Genomic DNA, 17,993 nt, shown 5'->3' with positions numbered 1-17,993 from the left:
TACCACTACATATAAAGGTAGGCCTGCTGAAACAATTTGTAAAGGCTTTGAATAAAGACAGTTCATACATTGAATACATGGAGGGGCATAATTTTAAAAAATGTCTAAGTCTGATTTGGACATAGAGCATTAGTCACCAAAAGTACATTGGCTACAGGCAGGTATACGCACGCACGTTAGTTGATGCGATATCAAATGGGAAAATGCTTGATTTTTCACGATTGCAACAATCATTCGGTATTTCGAAATCTCAAGTATATAAATGGTTGCAGTTGAAGCAGGCCATTCAGAAGGGGTTCCCTGACTGGCGCAATTTTAAAAAATCAGTATAGTTTGCCGAGCCTATGCTTCCAAACAGATTTGTTAGGACATCAGGCAGCCAAGTAGTATATATTAATATCTGAATTTATGAATAAAAAACTAAAAACTTCTCTAAAGGATAGTTGGAGCATTGAGATTAAGCAACAAATTTCTGCTACTCAATGGCCATGAATTTAGTCTTGGAGAATGAGATGTACAGCGTTAGCATCAATGAAACAAACTTGTTTTTTCTTGTTGCATAGGACTTTTTGGACCCCGGTTCGACTGCAGCCATTATCATCTTGAAATAGGGACATTGGATCATCTGTTGTTCTATTGTCCTTTAATACTTAATTTTTGGAAATCGATATGGGGACAGATTAATACCATATTTGAGTCATCGATTCCACTGACATATGATATAGTCATATGCGGGACGTTATTAAATCTTAAACCCCCTTTGGACCGATATAAAAGCAGGCTGCTCCTTATTATGACGGGATACTCATGCAGATGGTCACTCGCAATTGGAAAAATTTTCCTTTCTGTTGGGCAAATTTATGCTTATGCTATAGATACGAGAAGATAAATGCTGATACGTTGGGGCATAGAAATGTATTTAAATTGGCGTGGAGCCCATTGACATCTTATCACTTCATCATAATTGCCTCTTATCTTTACTTTTTGTAAATTTCTGCACACATCTAGGGTAGGGTGGGTGTGGAGGGTTATTTCTTTGTTATGCTCCTTGTTCATATATATATACATAAGATCCTTATAATACAACTAGATCTCTCTGCCGCCTTCGACCTTGTAGATCACTCTATTTTGCTGCTGATACTAGATGACATTGGGATTTCTGGCAAGGTCCATAACTGGTTCCAAGGTTTCCTTAAAAAAAAGAACTTATAGAGTCAAACAAAAAGATCTTAAATCAGACCCATGGTCTAACCCTTGTGGAGTTCCTCAGGGGTCCCCTCTATCACCCATTTTATTTAATCTTTTTATATTCTCTCTGGGCACCACTTTAGATAACCTAAATGTAACATCATTCAGCTACGCAGATGACATTACCATTCTCTTCCCTTATGATACCCAAGACTCATTAGGTCATCTGGAAACAATTCTGGAGGAAGTAGAAAAATGGATGACCAACCATAAATTGAAGTTAAATGCAGATAAAACCAAATTCCTTATGCTTGAAACTGACAAAAATCCATCCATAACTGAATTGGAATTCAAAACAATTAAGTATCCAATACAGGTCTCCCTTAAAATTTTGGGTGTATTAATAGACAGATGCTGCACAATGCAGACTCAATTATTTTATTTTATTTTTTTTAAATTTTATTTATTAATTTTCCATTCTTACAACAACTGAATTACAATTAATATAATTAAATATTATATATCATTGTATCTATCATCAATACATCCAGACTTATAAACATTATATATTATAAATTATATATAATCATAAATTATAAATCCCTCCCCTTTCTCCCAATTCATATTTCCAAAAATTATATATATCCCACCCCATTCCTGTATAATTACTATCAATGTGCCAAGAAGTCTAATCACTAGAATAATTAGTCAATGGTTGCCAAATTTTCTTAAAATTGTGAAGATTCCCTTGTTGTAATGCTAATACTTTTTCCATTTTGTAGATGTGACAAACAGAGTTCCACCAGAACGTATAATTCAGTTTAGTATAATCCTTCCAATTTTGAGTGATTTGTTGCATGGCGACTCCTGTCAATATTAATAGCAGCTTGTTATTATTTGCTGAGATCGGACTCTGAGTTCTCATTGCAGTGCCAAATAGTATGGTATCATATGAGAGTCCTACATGATTTTCTAATAATTTGTTAATTTGGGGCCAAATCAAATTCCAGAAAGCATTTACACAGGGACAGAAAAAAATTAAGTGATCTAACGTCCCTACTTCTATTTTACAATGCCAGCATCTATTGGATCTAGTACTATCTATTTTTTGCAAGCGCGTAGGGGTCCATAACACTCTATGTAACAAGAACATCCATGTTTGATTCATAGATGCTGACCTTGTAGATCTTAATCTCCAGGACCAAAATCGTGGCCATTGAGACGCAGAAATTGTCTGTCCAATCTCAATACTCCAAATATCCCTAAGACCAGTTTTCTTTTTTTTATTTAAAAATCCATATATTAATTTATACCATTTTGCGGCTTGGTGACCCAAAAAATCCGTCTGGAAACATAAAACCTGCAGACTATAATGAGTAGTAAGATTTTTCCATTCAGGGAACCCTTCCTGAATGGCCTGCTTCAATTGCATCCATTTAAAATATTGTGTTTTATTTAAACCAAATTTATTTTGCAATTGTGAAAAACTAAGCAGAGAACCTTCAGAAATGACATCATTCAAAGTTCGTATTCCTGCAATAATCCAATGTTTCCAGATGATCTTAAATCCGCCAATTTTGATCCTGGAGTTTGCCCAAATAGATTGATTTAGTGATTTATTCATTGGTTCTGGTGATAGATTACTGATATATCTTAATGTTTTCCAAGTATCTAATAAAATTCTGTTATCTTTATATCTTTTAGGCATTGTTATACTAATTAAATGTTCTAAATGTAATGGGAACAGGAGCCGCCATTCTAGATATAACCAATCTGGTACATTCTCCATGAGATCTGGGAGGATCCAATACATACCCTGTCTTAGAATATAGGCTTGATGGTACCTATAAAAATTTGGAAAATTTACCCCTCCCTCCATAATTGGTCTTTGTAATGATACTAAAGCAATTCTGGGTCTTTTCCCAAACCAAACAAATTTTGTAAGAATATTATTTAATTTTTTATAAAAGGACCCCTGAAAAAATATTGGTATCATACTCATTTGATAACAAACCACAGGCAAAATCATCATTTTAATTGTTTGAACTCTTCCCCACCATGAAAGATGTAAAGGATTCCATTGTTCACACATTTCAGTTATTTTTTTCAATAAAAGTTTTTCATTTTCTTTAATTGTATCATCAATTGTATTTTTGATCATAATTCCTAAATATTTTAATCCTTCCTCTTTCCAAATAAATGAATATGAATCAAATAGTCCTTTGGTACAGTGAACATTAATTGGAAGAATTTCCGATTTACTCCAATTAATTTTATATCCAGAAAATTTTCCAAATTTTTCTAAAAGATTAAGTAAACTTGGAATAGTATTCTCCGGTTCTCTTAAATATAATAAAATATCATCTGCATATGCAGAAAGTTTATATTCCCAGTAAGAGAATGGGATTCCCTTTATCTCCTTAGTTTGATTAATTGCAATTAATAAGGGTTCTAGAACAACATCAAAAAGTAAGGGAGACAAAGGACATCCTTGTCTAACTCCCCTTTGCAAGTTAAATCTTTCTGATAAATTGTTATTTATAAATAATCTTGCACCAGGAGAGCTATACAAAGTCTGAATCATTTTAATAACCGGAACCAATTCCAAACCATTCCAGAGCTTGATACATAAAATTCCATTCCACTCTATCAAATGCTTTTTCTGCATCTAAAGATACCATAAAAGCTGGATCATTCATAGTTTTTGCTAAATTTAAAGAGTGAAATGCTAATCTAGTATTATGTGATGAATGTCTTTTAGCAATAAATCCTGTTTGGTGTACATCAATAATGAAAGGAAGAGCTTTTGCCAATCTTATTGCTAGTACTTTAGCAATCAATTTTCCATCTACATTTAATAAAGAAATAAGCCTGTAGTTTGAAACCAAAGTAGGATCCTTGTTTGGTTTTGGTAAGACAATAATTAGTGAATCAGCCATAGTACCTGATATGTTTCCATTATTCATTTGATATTGATATAAATTTAATAAATATGGTAAAATAATGTTTTGAAATGATTTATAAAATTCAACAGTATAACCATCACCACCCGGAGCGGATCCAACTCTAAGAGACTTCAATGCTGATTCTATTTCTTTTAAAGATATAGGTTCTTCTAAAATTCTTTTTATATGATCTGGAACATTTGGTCCAATAAATGAATTTAAAAAATTTAGTCCATCTTGTTCTTTATTTTCATAAGATTCAGAAGAATATAGATCTTTATAAAAATCAAGAAACTGTGTTAAAATGTCTTTATTGCTAGTGTGTGTATTACCTTGTATATCTTTTATTGCAATAATCTTGGATTTTCTTTTTTTTGCTTTAAGAAAATTTGCTAATAAACTTCCAGCTTTATTTGAATTTCCGTAAAATTGAACTTGTCTATTAAATATATCTTTCCTCACAAATTGAGAAGAAATCTCATTATATTTAACTTTTAGTTTTAATAATTCTTGTAATGTATTATTTTCCCATTTCTCAATTAATTTATTTTCTAATAATTTAATTTGTTTTTCTATCTCAAGAAATTGTACTTTATGTTGTTTATTAATGTATGCTGAATATGAAATAATATTTCCTCTCATTGTTGCTTTAAAAGCATCCCATAAGATCTCAGCATTAATATTATCCAAATCATTAATTTAAAAGAATTCTTGCATTTTTAATTTAAAATTTTCCAGAAAATTTGAATCCGCTAATAAAGTATTATTAAATCTCCAAATTGAGTTGAAGTGTTCAATATCAAGATTTTGAAGATTAATCCACACACCAGCATGATCTGATATTATAATGGGATCTATTACTGCTTTTAATACACGCTGCGCTATGTTATTAGAAACAAATATATAATCAATTCGTGAAAAGGATTTATGGACCTGAGAACAAAAAGAAAATTCTTGATCATTAAAATGAAGAATACGCCATATATCTACTAAATCACAGGATTGAATCAAATTATCTAAGCCTAATGATTTCATAATTCTACTTGGTCTTTTATCCAAAATTGGATCCATTACAGCATTGAAATCCCCTGCTACTATTAAATTAGATGTAGCCAATGGTAAAAGTAGTTGCTGAATTTTTTTGAAAAACTCCGTTTGATTTGTATTAGGAGCATATAAATTGAATAAATTCAGGGTTGTATTTCCCAGAACCATTTCGATATGCACCCATCTACCTAAGGGATCATAGTTTATTAATTTGAAATCTGCATTACATTTTTTGTTTATTAGAACAGCCACTCCAGCTTTTTTCTTTAAAGCCGGTGCAAATAAACATTTAGAAATCCATCCCCCAGATAATTTTTTAGATTCAATTTCAGAAAGATGCGTCTCTTGAATGAAGTAAATGTCCGCATTTTGATTTTTAAGGAACGATAATAATTTCTTCTTCTTAATAGGATGATTTAAACCATTGACATTTATAGAATAAAGTTTTATATCCATCTATTTCATAATCAAATTTTAACCAATATTCTATGATATTTTACATGATTAGATCTTAGCACATTCAATATATATTGATACCCTTTCCCTCCCTTTATTTTCCCTCCCCACCCATTATCATTGAATGCAGACTCAATTAAAAAAAACTACCCAAAAAGCATTCTTCACAATGCGCAATTTAAGAAAAATTAGAAAATTCTTCACAATGCGCAATTTAAGAAAAATTAGAAAATTATTTGATAAAGACCAATACAGGATTATGATTCAATCTCTTGTACTAGGACTAGTACCGTATTTTCACGTAGATAACGTGCACCCGTGTAAAACGCGCACACGGGTATAGCACGCAAAAAACACAAATTTATGTACAGAAATTTTTATATACCGCGCACACCCGTATACCGCGCATACTGCCCGACTCTCCTTTCGCCCGCCCCGACTCTCCTCTGGCCACCCCGACTCTCCTCTCCCCCTTGAAGTCCTGTCCCCACCCTGAAAGCCTGTAGAAGCTCCTACCAATGTCCTGCTGCTTCCTCTTGGCCGTCCCAACTCCCCGACACAATCGGGGCAAGAGGGAGCTCAAGCCCTCTTGCCCCAGCCAACCGCGGCACCCCCGACACGATCGGGGCAAGAGGGAGCTCAAGCCCTCTTGCCCCAGCCAACCGCGGCACCCCCGACACGATCGGGGCAAAAGGAAGCCCAAGCCCTCTTGCCCCGCCGACTCCCCAACTCCCCGACGATATCGGGCCAGGAGGGAGCCCAAGTCCTCCTGGCCCTGGCGACCCCCCCCGCTAGTTGTTCGGGCCAGGAGGGAGCCCAAACCCTCCTGGCCACGGCGACCCTCTACGCCCACCCCGCACTACATTATGAGCAGGAGGGATCTCAGGCCCTCCTGCCCTCGACGCAAACCCCCCTCCCCCTCAACGACCGCCCCCCCAAAAACCTCCGACCGCCCCCCCCAGCCGACCCGCGACCCCCCTGGCCGACCCCCACAACACCCCCACCCCCCTTCCCCGTACCTTTGTGTAGTTGGCCGGACAGACGGGAGCCAAACCCGCCTGTCCGGCAGGCAGTCAACGACGGAATGAGGCCGGATTAGCCCATCCGTCCCAAAGCTCCGCCTACTGGTGGGCCTAAGGCGCCTGGGCCAATCAGAATAGGCCCGGGAGCCTTAGGTCCCTCCTGGGGGCGGGGCCTTGGGCACATGGTCGGGTTGGGCTAAGGCTCCCGGGCCTATTCTGATTGGCCCAGGTGCCTTAGGCCCCACCAGTAGGCGGAGCTTTGGGATGGATGGGCCAATCAGGCCTCATTCCGTCGTTGGCTGCCTACCGGACAGGCGAGTTTGACTCCCGTCTGTCCAGCCAACTACACAAAGGTACGGGGAAGGGGGGTGGGGGTGTCGTGGGGGTCGGCCAGGGGTGTCGCGGGTCGGCTGGGGGGGCGGTCGGAGGTTCTTGGGGGGGCGGTCGTTGGGGGGAGGGAGGTTTGCGTCGAGGGCAGGATGGCCTGGGATCCCTCCTGCCCGTAATGTAGTGCAGGGTGGGGGTAGGAGGTCGCCGTGGCCAGGAGGGTTTGGGCTCCCTCCTGGCCCGAACAACAAGGGGGGGGGGTCGCCAAGGCCAGGAGGACTTGGGCTCCCTCCTGGCCCGATATTGTCGGGGAGTTGGGGAGTCGGCGGGGCAAGAGGGCTTGGGCTCCCTTTTGCCACGATCGTGTCGGGGAGTCGGGGGGCAAGAGGGCTTGGGCTCCCTCTTGCCCCGATCGTGTCTGGTGTCGGGACCGCCAAGAGGAAGCAGCAGGACACCGGTAGGAGCTTCTACATGATGGGGGGGGGTCGGGATGATGTGGGGGTGCGAGCGGTCCTTCAGGGTGGGGGTGCGGGTGCGAGTGCTTGCGAGCGGTCCTGCCGGGGGGGGTGAATCGGACGTCGGGGGGGGGAACTATGTAAAAAAAAATTTGTACAACGCGCTCATGCGTATAACGTGCAAGGGTATGCGCGGTACGTAAAAACCACGTATAACGCGCGCGTTATATGCGAGAAAATACGGTAGACTATTGTAACATTCTCTATCTACCTTGCCCCATTTATATGATCAAACAACTCCAGACTGTTCAGAATACTGCTCTTAGATTGATTTATTCTCTTGGAAGATTTGACCATATAACTAACACTTATCTAGATTCACACTGGCTACCAATCCGAGCCAGAATTCATTTCAAGTTATACTGTATACTCTTCAAAGTAATTTACGGTACTGCACCTTCCTATCTTTACAATCGCCTAAATCGTCTACTTCCAACCAGAACAAGGAGGTCACAGACCCTATTCTCCTACCCATCATTCAAAGGCATTCTGCGTAAGAAATTTTATGATGGCTTCCTAGCGACACATGCAGCAAAAATTGATCCTTCAATCTCTAAATTGCTGATCACAACATCTAATCTCAAAGCCTTCCGAAAAGAAATCAAAACCCATTTATTCACTAAGCATATTCAATCTACCTAAACTCTTCTCCTTCTATCTCCTCTTTATATTCCCAAGTTTAGTCTACAACCTGGTTCAATTTTCTTAATTAATGTAACCAATTTCAATTTCTAAAATCTTTTACTAAACCATTTCCTCAATCAATGGATGGAATTCAGTTTAGAATCTTTGTAATGTTACTAGATTTAATTTTTTAATGATACATAATTTATTATGTTTATTATGTTAAATCCTTCCCATATATCATATCCAAAAAAAAACCTCCTATATTATGTATTCTAAATTAATTTTCTTATGTACTGTTTTCCTGCCTTCTTCTATTCTATATTTCTAGCCTAATTAATTTATTTTTCTCAAGTACTTTAGCAAGATTGTGAGCCTTTGGGACAGTCAGGGAACTCCAAGTACTTTTTCTTCATTTTAATTAATCTTACTTAATTGCATCTCTTCTGTATCTACTGTAAACCGCTTTGAACCTCACGGTATAGCGGTATACAAGAAATAAAATTATTATATATATATATATAAGTAATAGTAATTTTATTGATTGATAATAAGTACTTACTGCAATGGTTAATGTATGTATAGTGTTCTGCACTTTTTACTGATTTGAAAATTAATAAAAAGTTTAAAAATAAAATAATTTTTTTTTCCAAAAATCATCTATCTGTACATCTAGGGGTTTGGACGTCCAGACCACCTCTACATCCATCTTTATACCACATTCTCAAACAAAAATTTGTCCAAGTCCCAAATGCCCAGAACAAGACCTTTTGGACGTGGGAGGGGCCAGCATTGTGATGGCCTGGCCACCAAGACATGGTAACAGAGCAGAGGGGCACCTTACAGGGCACTGCTGTGAACTTTACAAAAAGGGTGCCACAAACATCTCACTAGAACTCCCTCATAGAGTATGGTGAACCTCCCAAAACACCCCTAAAACCCACTATACCCACGCACCTATATGGGTTTTGGTGGGCTCACATTTTCCACCATGAATGTAGTGATTAGAGTGGCTTACGGACCTGGGTCCTCCTCTCACTAGCCCATTCCCCCAGACTACTTAAGCCACCTCTGTGCAGCTCTATTAGGCTTTCCTATGCTAGGTGCTGATGTTCCAGAGGCAGGTATGTACGTTTTTATTGTGAACTTTGTGGGGATACAATGGGGTCAGTGAACACAGGGGGAATATGTTGTGGTCTTTACTTTGTCTCTGCAGTGGTTATCTGGTCACTTTCAATACCTTTTGGGCACTTATACCTGTCTTTACATTGTCTAACTCACAACATATAAGTTTCACCTAGGCAGTCTCGTCAAACATTCAGTTATCCCTGCAGGATGACTAAGTCTAGGTTGGCCCACATCCTACCCTAACCACTCCTCCAAAAATGCCCCTTTCAGCTCTGGGCGCACAGCAGGATTCAGAGGCCTAAAATGTCCCTGGATATGTCCAAAAGGCCATTTCAATTATTGGCACTTGGACAATCTGTCTTTTAGATCATCCAGGTGCTGACTTGGGCAGGTTTTTAGACTTAAGTTTCAATTATGAGCCCCAATGCACATATGTTACCAGGATTTACCATGGAAAACCTGAAGGCAGGAATTTTCAATGGTCCACAGATCAGACAACTTATAAAATGACCCACATTTATAGCATCAGTTAATGAAATTGAATCATGTGCCTGATCTTCAACTGTTCTTGTTGTGAAAAACTTTCTCAGCAACAAGAAGGCAGACAACTACACACAATTAGTAGAGGATATGCTCTTTCATTTAACAGGTTTGACTGTAACATAAGTGTTAAAGTCCATTATCTGCACAGTCACTTATCGCTTTCCAGAGAACCTAAGGGCTAGATTCACAAAGCAAACCGATCGTGTACCGATTCACTGACGTGTTTAGCGACCCCCATCCCGATCCGTGCATGCAAATGAGGGAAATATCATGCAAATTTGGGAGGGCAGCGATTCACTAAACTTTTTCCCCTATACACTGACTGGCTGGCTGATCAAGAACAAGCAACTGGTGAGAACCAGTCGCTTGTGTAAAAAACTGCTCTGCCCCGACTCTTCTCTCTCTGGCTCCCCTGCTCTCTCTGCCTGCCCTGATCTGGTTCCCCTGACTCTCCTGCTCTCTGCCACCCTTCCCCACAGTGCGAGCCTATGGTTTTAAAGCAGGGCTACACTGCGGGGAAGGGCGGCAGAGGGCAGGAGAGTCAAAAATTGCCCGCCCACCCTCTGGCCCGCCACCTCTCCCCCCCTCCCCGTATACATAAAAGTTGGGAGCAGGAGGGGTGCCCAGTCTCTCCTGCTCCATAGGCCTCCCTCCTTGGGAGGGGCCTAAGACCCTGATTGGCTGAGGCACCTTGGGCTCCTCCCTTGTGTGTGGGGCGGTTTTTTGTTTCTTTTTTTTAATTTGCCAGGGCAGAGAAGCCACAGGAAGGACCAGAAGGGTGCCAGTGACCAGTAACAGCCTAACTGATGGAAGTACCAACAAGGAGAAACCACCGCATGAAGAAACAGTAAAGAGTAGGAAGGAGCAACAACATGCAGTACTCATCCCTCCATCTGGAGAATGGTAGTGATCAAACAATCCAATATCCACAGTATGATGTTTTAATTTTGCCTCCAGTACATTGCACTCCCTCTGGGTTTAACAACTTTTAGTTTATTGTTGTTGTTTTAGTAGAGGGGTTGAGTGAGGAGGGAGCAAGAAGTGCAGGACAAATTCCAAATAGGGCTACCAAGGACAGGTAGGGATCTGGCATCCCAGCTTTACACTGCAATAGGCAGCATAGCCAAAAACAGGAGCCACCTCTGCAGACCATGCAGAGCAGGAGAATAAAACAGGAGCAGGAGAAAGACCATCTTTCCGTCTGCTGGAACTAGAGACTACTGGCTAACCAGGGATCTTTCCATCCTATATGATAGAGCTCAGTTTAATTCTCCATCTCCGCCTGCTGGTGGATGGACACAACCCACTTGTCTGGATTCATCTGCTGTAGATGACAAGGAAAGAGATTTTGGACTGCAATATATTAGGCTATAGGATTACTAGTTCTATTGAACAGTTACTTTTGGATAAACCCAGGACCTTTCAGGAGAATAACAGAGGGCTACTTTTATTGTGTAAAATGTATCTTGTTGCAATGAAACGTATCTTGCAATATTGGACATCTTAAGAGCCCTCTACTTATAAGAAATGGAGAAATCAATTATATTACTAAACACCTGATAGTGAAACAGCACCCCTTCACTGGAAGGAAACCTAGGACTTTCCTAAACAAACCCCCTGCGCCTGCACACACACACACACACACTTTTATTAGTACATGGGTTTGTAGTTTAGTTTTAAAACACTTATGTTGCAGAACTGGCTATGATATACTAAAGGAATCAACTGGGTGGTAAGGAAGGCTTAGCTGAAGTTAAAGATGATGTGACAACTGAGGGCATATATTCACTCTCTCAAACTTCATATACTAATCCATGCAGCCATTTTAAGTCATCTGGAATATTGTCTTATTACCTAGGCCTTCCAAAGATAACTACAAAAGATCTTGAATATGGCAGCATGGAGTTTCACATTTAAGAAATCAAGGACGAGGCAACTCCTTTTCAGTATAAATTAGATTGGCTCCCAATGGAATGACACTTTTTATGAATATTCGTTATAGGTACCCTCTTATAAAACTACCCCACACATGATTTGAACAAGTTTAAGTTGGGCACATGTTATAGATTAGGAGGAATATTGTTTTCATGTATTATTAATTATTTATTTATATACCACTTATATCCTAAGTGGTTTACATTCAGGTACTTTATCATATTTCCCTATCTGTCCCAGCAGGCTCAAACTCTATCTAGTGTACCTGGGGCAATGAGGGGATTAAGTGACTTACCCAGGGTCACAAGGAACAGCGAGGTATTTGAACCCACAACCTCAGGGTGCTGAGGCTGTAACTCTGCACCACACACTTCCTTTTCTGTACATCCTAATCAAACATGTTTTAATTAGCTGTAACGCAGTATTTTAGAACCAAAGTCAGAGGTTTTTTTCATTAAGTATCTCAGTACATGTTATGTTAATCAGATTTTCTATTCTGCTTTTACCTTTTCAATTTAAGGTCGGATTACATTATAAGAAGTTGGGTCAGTTACCCAGGAAATTACAGTGGACAGACTGACGTGGACATTAAGAAGGGTTGCTAGTACAGGTAGATCAGTATAACTATTAATACAGTTAGATCATCATAAAAATAATCAGGTTTTCATAGGAGTCCTGCATTGCTGCCAGGGAGAGCGACGCTTCAGTATTGTGTTTTCAATCATAAGAAACTCTCTGGAGTTCTGCAAAACTTGCCTGTCCCTCACTACTGAAAACCTGATAGTGAAATAGTTCCTCCCTTCTGGCAGGATCATAGGTGAAGGACTCCTGCTCTGCTTATAGGGAACAGTAATTGCTGAAACCTGCTTGCCTATTTCACTTCAAAGCACTGAAATCTAATTCAAGTACATGATAACAGTGAAACAATTTATGTACATTTACCTTTATGTTGTTCTTGTAATTTCGAACCACTAACCAGCCTCTCCTCAAAAGCACATCTTTCAGCATTAGCATCCTTTCTGGTAACAGCCAACTCGTACTCAAGACGTTGTCGGGTGGCTTCTCCTTTCTCAACCTGAGATCGCAATTTGGTTATGTGGGTTTCACATTTGAACACCTATTAAAAAATAAAACAAAAAACCCCACAACATTCAGAAACAATCAACTGAAGACAAGTAAAATTGGTTTTGATTTTAAAAACATTCCTTGGTACAAGTTGTTTACTGTCATCATATGAGCAACTACAAAAAATGCAAAAATACAAAGTCAGCTAAAAGTTAAATAAAACCTAGATAAATTTCATGATTTGAGGTAATTTACTCACCCATTCAGTAATTGAATTAGAAATATAAAACTCCATCTGTGCCAAAATACATTTTAGGATGAGTAAAATTCTTGTCATTTTATAACTTTTAAGTTAGCTAAAACATTTTTTTTAAAAGTCACATACCTAATCACATACCCCCAGATTCTATATATGGCATGACTGAAATAACACATGCAGCTTAAGTGGCTAACGAGTAATAATCGGCCAACAACCAAATATTGATATTTGACACCAATTAGGATTTGCACATGCACCTGGCTACACACTATAACTCTTGATGCCCAAATCCCATAGTGCACAACTCAGATAGAGATAAGGGGCATTCCAAAAAGTTATGCAATTTTGTTACAGAATAATGGGTCAGTGCCAGCATTTTCACCAGGTTTCAGCAGGGATAAGTCTGACAGTCAAAATTAGGACACAGGAATCAACACTAGCTGATGCTATAAAGGGTGTGCGCCTTTTATAGAATCACACTTACCCCTCCTTTTATTAAACCACAATAGTGGTTATTAGCGCAGGGAGCCTTGCTGAGTGGAGTGTGTAAGCTGAAGGCTAATCTAGGACTGACCTTGTCAGTGAGCCTTGTATGGAGATGTAATATCATAGTTTGATCACTAATATTTTTCTTTCTGCCAAAAGTGATCGCAGGGATGAAGCGGGAAACTACAGGCCGGTAAACCTCACTTCGGTTGTTGGAAAAATAATGGAAGTGTTGCTGACAGAAAGAATAGTGTACTTCCTTGAATCTAATGGGTTACAGGATCCGAGGCAACATGGCTTTAATAAAGGTAAATCATGCCAAACGAACATGATTGAATTTTTTGATTGGGTGACCAGAGAGCTGGATCGAGGACATATGCTAGATGTAATTTGCTTAGATTTCAGCAAAGCTTTTGACACGGTTCCTCATAGGAAGCTCTTGAAGGGCTGAAGTTAGGACCCAAAGTGGAGAACTGAATTAGAAACTGGTTGACGGACAGACGCCAGATGGTGGTGGTTAATGGAAGTCGCTCAGAGGAAGGAAAGGTGAGTAGTGGAGTCCCTCAGGGTTCGGTGCTGGGGCTGATCCTGTTCAATATGTGAGTGGCATTGCTGAAGGGGGTAGAAGGAAAAGTTAGCCTTTTTGCGGACGATACCAAGATTTGTAACAGAGTAGACACCGAGAAGGGAGTGGAAAACATGAAAAAGGATCTACAAAAGTTAGAGAAATGGTCTAAAATCTGGTAGCTAAAATTCAATGCAAAGAAATGCAGAGTAATGGGGATTAATAATCGGAAGGAGCCGTATATGCTGGGAGGGGAGAGGCCAATATGCACGGATGGGGAGAGGGACCTTGGGGTGATAGTGTCCGAAGATCTAAAGGTGGAAAAACAGTGCAACAAGGCGGTGGCTGCTGCTAGAAGGATGTTGTGCTGTATAAAGAGAGGTGTAACCAGTAGAAAAACGAAGGTATTGATGCCCCTGTACAGGTCATTGGTGAGGCCCCACTTGGAGTATTATGCTCAGTTTTGGAGACCGTATCTGGCGAAGGACACAAAAAGGCTTGAAGCAGTCCAGAGGAGGGCGATGAAAATGATAAGAGGTTTGCGACAAAAGACGTATGAGGAGAGACTGAAAACCCTGAATATGTATACCTTAGAGCAGGGGTGTCAAAGTCCCTCCTCGAGGGCCGCAATCCAGTCGGGTTTTCAGGATTTCCCCAATGAATATGCATGAGATCTATTTGCATACCGGAAAATTTGGACGAGAGAATACAGCAATAGCTGGATGCCTTAGTGCTGGCCCTGAAGCAGCGGATAAGAATAAACTCCGCGAAACGCTGGCCACGTCGGCATTTTTACAAACAAGCACTGCTTAAGATAAGTAGCTTTTTTGTCAATTTTTTCAACGTGTTGGATAAGTGCATGCGAACAAATGATTGAAATTACAAACAAGGGGGACACTGGTGTTAAGAAGACTGTGTGGAGAAAATATTGATGAACAAAATATATATATATTTATATATATACAAAAAAATTGAGGAATTAGAAAATCTTAAATAATTTATATAAAGAAAAGTGGAAAATGAAAAAAATGAGTAACATCAGGTCCTTCGGCCAATGATTGGAGCAAGGAGAAACAACACTACGCTGATCACTTCAGTTTGTGATAGTACAACTGTGCATAGGCTCCAACTCTGAGGCCTTTAGAAGTTACCTGCAAAACTGGCTGAAAGTTGCTAGAGTGGTGTGCTAGAGTGGTGTGCTAGAGTGTGCTAGAGTGGTGGTTGCTGAATGAGTGGTGTGTTATATGTTTTGGCAGACACAATGTCAACTAATGAGACTTGTCTTCTTTCTCAAACACAAGGGTTGTGTAATAAATGGTGTCTCTTACATCTCACCTGGTGGGTAAGAATTCATACTGTGAAAATGATGATAGCTCCGGTTGTTCAGTATTATATGAGTATGTTACCTATCTTTTTTCTGTAAGATTTTACAAACAGGTTAACAGAATGCTTACTAAATTTATATGGTCTGGGAAAAAACCTAGAATTGCACTTGCAACACTATAGAAATCTAGAAATCTTGGGGGTGAAATCTGTGAAGGATTTGCACAGAGGGTCGTGGTGGATTGCCTTTGATGCAGGAAGTTTTTCATCCCTGACGCAGCAAGAGCAAAACGGAGATTTCCCCGTCGGATGGGTTTACCCATGAGGCCCGGGTAGTGAGGCTTGAGAGTAAGCCTGATTGGAGACAGCTGGGACTTCGTGGACAGCTAAGTTTTTCTTTTTTCCTTGCTCAAGTTGCAATATTTCTGACTGTGCCTCTGGACTGCAATCTTTTTTCACACAATGTTTGTATGTGAGATTTTGGCGTGCTGGATGTGAGGTGGTTTTTGGGGGGCTGCTATTGTGCCTCATTTTTTCACCACCGTTTCTAATATTTACTAGAGTGGCACTACAGTTGATAGTTAAAAACTGGAAAAGCATCACTCTTGAATTTTCATTTTTAGTAGGAAACATTATGTCTTTACTATCAGTATGACAGTAATTTGGCAAAGATCTGGGAATATGGCTTCTTTTGTAGATGTGTGTGGGTTTTGTTAAGCAATGTGTGTGAATTAGAGAGCTGCACGGGGACGATGGGAATCCCGCGGGACCCGCGGGAATCCTGCGGGTTCCCCCTTCGGGTCGCGGGGATCCCGTGGGGACACCGCCTCGGGTCGTAGGGATCCCGTGGGGACCCCCCTCGTGGTCTTGGGGATCCCGCGGGGTTTGATGGAACTTGAGCCGCAAAGCTCGTCTTTTTTTCCTACCTGCCCTGATGTAATGTAATGTAATGTAATTTATTTCTTATATACCGCTACATCCGTTAGGTTCTAAGCGGTTTACAGAAAATATACATTAAGATTAGAAATAGGAAAGGTACTTGAAAAATTCCTATTCTGATTGGCCCAGGCGCCTTAGGCCCCACCAGTAGGCGGAGCTTTGGGACGGATGGGCCAATCCGGCCTCATTCCGTCGATGGCTGCCTGCCGGACAGGCGGGTTTGGCTCCCGTCTGTCCGGCCAACTACAGAAAGGTACGGGGAAGGGGGTTGGGGGTGTCGTGGGGGTCGGCCAGGGGGGTCGCGGGTCGGCTGGGGGGGCGATCGGAGGTTCTTGGGGGGGCGGTCGTTGGGGGGAGGGGGGGTTTGCGTCGAGGGCAGGAGGGCCTGGGATCCCTCCTGCCCGTAATGTAGTGCAGGGTGGGGTTAGGGGGTCGCCGTGGCCAGGAGGACTTGGGCTCCCTCCTGGCCCGATATTGTCGGGGAGTTGGGGAATCGGCGGGGCAAGAGGGCTTGGGCTCCCTTTTGCCCCGATCGTGTCGGGGAGTCGGGGGGGCAAGAGGGCTTGAGCTCCCTTTTGCCCCGATCGTGTCGGGGAGTCGGGGGGGCAAGAGGGCTTGAGCTCCCTCTTGCCCCGATCGTGTCGGGGAGTCGGGGGGGCAAGAGGGCTTGAGCTCCCTCTTGCCCCGATCGTGTCGGGGAGTCGGGGGGGGGCAAGAGGGCTTGAGCTCCCTCTTGCCCCGATCGTGTCGGGGAGTCGGGGGGGGCAAGAGGGCTTGAGCTCCCTCTTGCCCCGATCGTGTCGGGGAGTCGGGGGGGCAAGAGGGCTTGAGCTCCCTCTTGCCCCGATCGTGTCGGGGGTGCCAGGGACCACACGGAGTCACCCACCGTACCACCCGATTCGGGTAAGCGCAGGTATCGGTGGGTGGCTTATTTGCGGGGGGGTGCCTTATTTTACATTTTTTTCTAAAAAGGGGGGGGCTGTCTTATTTGATGGCCCTGCCTTATCATCGGGGAAACACGGTAGAAAAAAAAAAAAAATGAACAGTTAAGTCCCAGTTTTTGCCGCTGAGACTCTGCCCTCTCACTGTAAAATTAGACTCTACTTAGTCTGTCTTTAAATTTAAAAAATGTGTGTTGTTTTAAAAAACAATTATGTTTTTAGATGTATCTAAATAAAAATAATAACCAAAAATTTATCTTTTTTTATGTCATCTTAGCATATTTTATGCTACAGAACGAATTATTTTTTTTAACATGTATTGTTATGGGAAAACGCGTTTCACACAACGAACGTTTCACATAACAAACTTGCTCCTGGAACGGATTAAGTTCGTTGTGTGAGGCACCACTGTATATGCATTTCTGGTTTTATTTCTACAGTGTTGAAGTACTTGCTGGCCCTTGCCTTGGCTGGTGGGGATCCCCAAGCACCACCAGCAGAGGACCTCCTCTAGAGATGGCTAGAACTCCCCTCTACCAAGCACAGCAGTTGCTGGCAGTATCCATGAGCCACTGAGGTGCCAGCATCTGTGCCTCAAGGATGCTACTGCTGCCTGCCAAACTTGGCAAAAGGGACCCCCGGCCAACTGCAAAGGAAGTCCTAAGCTGAGGGTTCTCATCAGCTG

The 17,993-nt window shown here is 41.4% G+C and overlaps 1 protein-coding gene across 4 annotated transcripts in view; it reads right to left on the bottom strand.

The window, feature by feature from the left end:
- The window catches only part of CCDC171 (coiled-coil domain containing 171), a 608,461-nt gene that overhangs the window by 569,479 nt on the left and 20,989 nt on the right, over positions 1-17,993 (bottom strand). For all 4 annotated transcript variants that reach the window (XM_033920389.1, XM_033920380.1, XM_033920408.1 and 1 more), the window contains exon 4: positions 12,673-12,847. In XM_033920389.1, the coding sequence (XP_033776280.1) occupies positions 12,673-12,847 (175 nt within the window). The remainder of the gene's footprint in view (positions 1-12,672; positions 12,848-17,993) is intronic.

Source organism: Geotrypetes seraphini, chromosome 1 (assembly GCF_902459505.1).
Source record: "Geotrypetes seraphini chromosome 1, aGeoSer1.1, whole genome shotgun sequence".
NCBI lineage: Eukaryota > Metazoa > Chordata > Amphibia > Gymnophiona > Dermophiidae > Geotrypetes > Geotrypetes seraphini.
This window is presented reverse-complemented; position numbering and strand designations above follow the sequence as displayed.